Genomic DNA, 4,758 nt, shown 5'->3' with positions numbered 1-4,758 from the left:
TGTTCCTGAGGAAACAAAACTTACACACCCACAAGAAGCAGCTGTGAGAGCACACTTAATACAGACTCAGTTCCAGACTCAGCTAATAGGATAAGAACTCTAATGACTAGAAAGACAAAGAAGTTGATGAGTGGATGTGGGGACTCTGAGGAGGTGGCATTGAAAGATGGGTAGGGAGGTCTGGGTGTTAAGACTGAGTATATAGGGTGGGGCCAGATCCCTGGGACCTTAATGCATGTGGGGAAGTTAGTTCGATACAGAAAGCAAATCAGGTTTTTTTGGTTTTTGTTTTCAAGATGAGGAGAGACTTATTCAGGACTGTCTTTTAGAAAATGATTCTGGAAGCATAGGGACTCTAGTTGGGAAGTCTTTGCAGGAATCCAATGTAAAAGGAAATGAAGTCTTGTCTTTTCATTTATTTCTATTTATTATTATTTTTTTGACTCAGGAGCTTGCTCTGTTGTCCAGGCCGAAGTTCAATATCATGAATATAGTTCACTGTAGCCTCAGCCTCCTGGGCTCAAGAGATCCTCCTGCTTTAATCTCCTTTACAGATGGAACCACAGGTGCATGCCACCATGCCCGGCTAATTTTTTATTTTTATTTTTTTGTAGATATATGTCTTGCTGTGTTGCCCAGGTTTTTCCTGAACTTCTGGATTCAAGAGGTCTACCTCAGCCTCCCAAAGTGCTGGGAATACAGGCCTGAGCCACTGTGCCCAGTCATTGTGTTATTTTTAAATGATAGACACTATTTTCTTTGGAGGGGTGGGAAAAGACTTCTTGTGAGTCAGGTATTAAATACTTAAATGCATTATTGCTTTTAATCACTACAGCTGTTTGAAGTAGGTACTATTAGAGTTGAGGAAATGAAGGCTCAGAGAGGGTAAGTGCTTTGCTCAGGGTCATATATCAGTAAGCAGTGAATTAGGAATTTTAATACTCCAGAGTGCTACCTTTACTAAGGTAGTAGGCTTATTGGATTTATTTCTATGGGTTGGGCTCCTAGGGAGCAAGAGGGGTCTAATCTCTAAGCTGATTCCTGGCTACTCTGCTGGGCCCCTTGTTCTTGGGCCCGTTGCCAATTAGGGGCTAACTGCTGCTGTCTGAGCAGTCCCCATACCTCATTTGTTTGTAAAACATGTACTGTTTCCATTCCAAAGGCAAAAAAATCTAGGCAGGAGACATTCCAAGTTTGGGGATAAAACTAAGCTCCCAGCACTCCCTGCTCCCCTAGGCTTCCAGAGCTAAATGACCACTGCGGCACTTAGAAAGAGACAAAGACACCCTTCCCCTTGTCCCCCTAGAGACAGGCTTGGGCACATGCACACATGTATCCTCCACTGAGTGTCCAGAGCCCACACGCCACCTTGTTCCTTCTTATATTAACAGACCTGCATTGCGAGCTGTCACAGAGCTTTGTTACAGAGTTCCTGATAATTTATGTGAATAAATATAATTCTATATGTACATTCCAGTTACGATTTCATTGAGTTTCAAGATAATTATTTGAGGCACCCAGGAATCTTGATTCCCATTTTGCTGTGAAGAAAACAGGCAAAACTTGTTCATAGTCACACAACTGCTTAGATCCAGGACTAACTGCAGTGCTAATTGTTATTGCCTTGGAGTGGCAACAACAGTGTTTAATTGTATACTTATTTGCTCATTTCTGCACCCAACAATAATTATTGATCTCCATCTCTACCAGACCTTATTGGAACTATGAAAGGGGGGTCAATCTCGATTCTACTTTAAAGGAGCTCGCTATTATAAAGGACAGACATATCATAGTATTGGCATTTCTCAAGAGGCTGCTTTCAGAGAGGACAATATTTCAGTGAAGAAGTGAATTCTTAATGGTGTAACTTTATGCAGTTGAGTCATGGAAGAGTACATTAAAGGAGGGTACTGTATTCAGCAAGGGAAGGAGATGGGGGCAGGAAATGGTGCCTCTGATTTGTCTGTACCTATGCATATAGTGCCATCTGGTGTTCACTTTCGGGGGTTCAACTCCCTTTCTCTTCTGGGACAAAGTAGGCAGATTACAATTTGTGGGAAGTTTGCAGCCTAACATTTCTTTCTCTTACCTCCTTGCTTGTTCCATGATATCTTTTGAGGGCTCCGCCACTGATAGCTCTGGAGAGTTTTTTTTTTACAGATTGAGTTCTGTTTGTTTTATCTGTTTCACCTACTTAATTAACTCAGTGGTCAGTGTTCTCTATGGGTCCTTCTTGTTCTGTAGTCTATCCTTTCTTTTCTGTATCTCAAGTCTAAGCTATCTAACTCACCTCTTCTTCACCATCCTTTCCCCCTCCTAATCTGGCCCCCTGGCAACCTGGTGGTTTTTGCTTAGGGAGGAAGACCAGATAGTAAAGTCCTTTCTCTCTTCCAAAGGGATTAGCAAACTCTCAGTCTTTGTTCTGGGTCTAGCCCAAGTCTCTCTTTCCCTGACTACTTTCAGGCAGAGCTGATTACCTGATCTTTTGGGCTCATCCAACATTTTATATATATATCTCTTTTTATTATAGAATTTGTCACATTGTTACAGTTATCTGTTTACTTGTCTTTGTTGGAGTAAATAATGAGCTCTTCAGTGGCAGGGACAGCTTTCTGATTTATTGCCATATATTTAGGGCATAGCACAGGGCTTGGCACTTAGTACGCCCTCAAAAGAACTTGGTGAATGAATGAGTGGATTAACATAGATAGCCATGTGGAAGAAAGAATTGAGGAAGGGAGAAGGCTTGATGGAAGGTTTTGTCAGTGAACTGAGGGAATGTACATGACGCTGCAAGGGTAGACTTAGATTAGAACTCATGCCCTTGTGATCTTACCCACTAAGGAAGATACTTAGGAAAGGAACTCAGGGCCTGGGGGGCAGCAGTGGACTCTCCTGAGCCCTGCCCAGCCCCTTTGGCATGAATTTAATTTGTTTTGTGCTTCTGGGAATAGAAGCTTAGGAGTCCAAGAGGTCTAGCTCGATAGTTCCTTCCTCATCTTCCTAATCCACCCCTCTGCTACTAGCCCCAGTTATTTCTCAGCCATTAGGGTTTCCTTGGATCTTTTTGTCTAGCTTGCAGGTTATTCTACATTTATTGAACTTTCTAGAGAGCACTATATTAGGGGAATAATTGTGGCAAAGTCACACAGATTGGAATTCTAGCCTCAGTCCTTCCTGTAAGTTGCTTTCCCTCTCTAAGGGTCCCTATATGCTTGTCCTAGGCTGATTATGATACTAATATATCATTATCTGCTGAGAGGACAAATGGGAAATACCTTGTAAACTGGTACTTGTTATGATTTTAGTATGAGACAGTTTAGAGGAGGGATTCAGATGCCTGAGAACCTGGTTTCACAGCCTTGATTACTGTCAACAAAATAAAATCATGGCCAATGTCTGAATTAGGTAATGACTGTGGTTTCTATTGGCCCTGAGCTAGCTCAGAGCCAGACAGTCAGCAGAGCAGGGAGAGTAGATGCTGAGAGTTACAGCTCTCATTTTCCTCTTTGATGCCATGACTCATGGCATGTTGGCTGGCATCTGCTTGCCTGGCCTCCTTCAGCTCCCTACATCACCCCCTAGGCTGCACAAGGCCCAGGAGGAGCACCGCACAGTGGAAGTGGAGAAGGTCCATCTGGAGAAGAAGCTGCGCGATGAGATCAACCTTGCTAAGCAGGAAGCCCAGCGGCTGAAGGAGTTGCGGGAGGGTACTGAGAATGAGCGGAGCCGCCAAAAATATGCTGAGGAGGAGTTGGAGCAGGTAGGAGAGTCCACAAATTCCTGGACATCTTGAGGGGTGGGCAAAGGGCAGGGGCCCAGCATCTGGCTGGAAAGCTTCATGTGTGAGGACTTTGAAATATGGTCCAAAGACTATGTTCTAGAGTCACTGGACTCTTAACGAATAAGAATAGTAGAAAACTTGTAAAAAACAGTCACCATGGGCTGGGCACAGTGGCTCATGCCTGTAATCCCAGCACTTTGGGCGGCTGAGGTGGGCAGATCACAAGGTCAGGAGTTTGAGACCAGGCTGGCCAATATGGTGAAACCCCATCTCTACTAAAATTACAAAAATTAGCCGGGTGTGGTGGCAGGTGCCTGTAGTCCCAGCTACTCGGGAGACTGAGGCAGGAGAATCACTTGAACCCAGGAGGCTGAGGTTGCAGTAAGCCAAGATCACGTCACTGCACTCCAGCCTCGGTGACAGGGCAAGACTCCATCTCAAAAAAAAAAAAAAAAAAAAAAAAGAAATTGTTTCAAAAAAAAAAAAAAAAAAGAATTACAAAAATGTATAAAAATACTATAATTTATGTATCCACTCTTCTGTTGATAAATATTTGGGTCGTCTGCAGTTTTTTGACTCTTATGAATAATATTGCTATGAACCTTCCTGCATATGTCTCTTGGTGGGCATAAGCACTCCTTTCTGTTGGACATATAATAGTGTATTCGTGAATTTAGCTTTATTATAAACTGTCACATGGTTTTCCAAAATGATTGTATAAATCTATACTGCCACAACAATGTAAGAGAATTCTAGTTGATCCATGACCTCAGTATTTTTAGGCATTTTAATTTTAAACATTCTGGTAAATACATAGTAGTATCTTGTGATTTTAATTTTCGTTTCCCTAATATTGTTACACACCTTTTTATAAATTTATTGGCCATTTGATTTGGAAATCTATTCTCATTTTAAAAATTGAGTTGTCCTTTTCTTATTGATTTGTAAGCATTCTTTATATATTTTATTTATTT

The 4,758-nt window shown here is 42.1% G+C and overlaps 1 protein-coding gene across 5 annotated transcripts in view; it reads left to right on the top strand.

Annotated features, from left to right (window-relative positions):
- STIM1 (stromal interaction molecule 1) overlaps positions 1-4,758 on the top strand; it is a 239,070-nt gene that overhangs the window by 216,583 nt on the left and 17,729 nt on the right. For all 5 annotated transcript variants that reach the window (XM_017532855.2, XM_017532858.2, XM_017532856.2 and 2 more), the window contains exon 7: positions 3,586-3,763. In XM_017532855.2, the coding sequence (XP_017388344.1) occupies positions 3,586-3,763 (178 nt within the window). The remainder of the gene's footprint in view (positions 1-3,585; positions 3,764-4,758) is intronic.

The sequence above is a fragment of the Cebus imitator genome, unplaced genomic scaffold (genome assembly GCF_001604975.1).
Source record: "Cebus imitator isolate Cc_AM_T3 unplaced genomic scaffold, Cebus_imitator-1.0 Scaffold79, whole genome shotgun sequence".
Taxonomy (NCBI): Eukaryota; Metazoa; Chordata; class Mammalia; order Primates; family Cebidae; genus Cebus; species Cebus imitator.
This window is presented reverse-complemented; position numbering and strand designations above follow the sequence as displayed.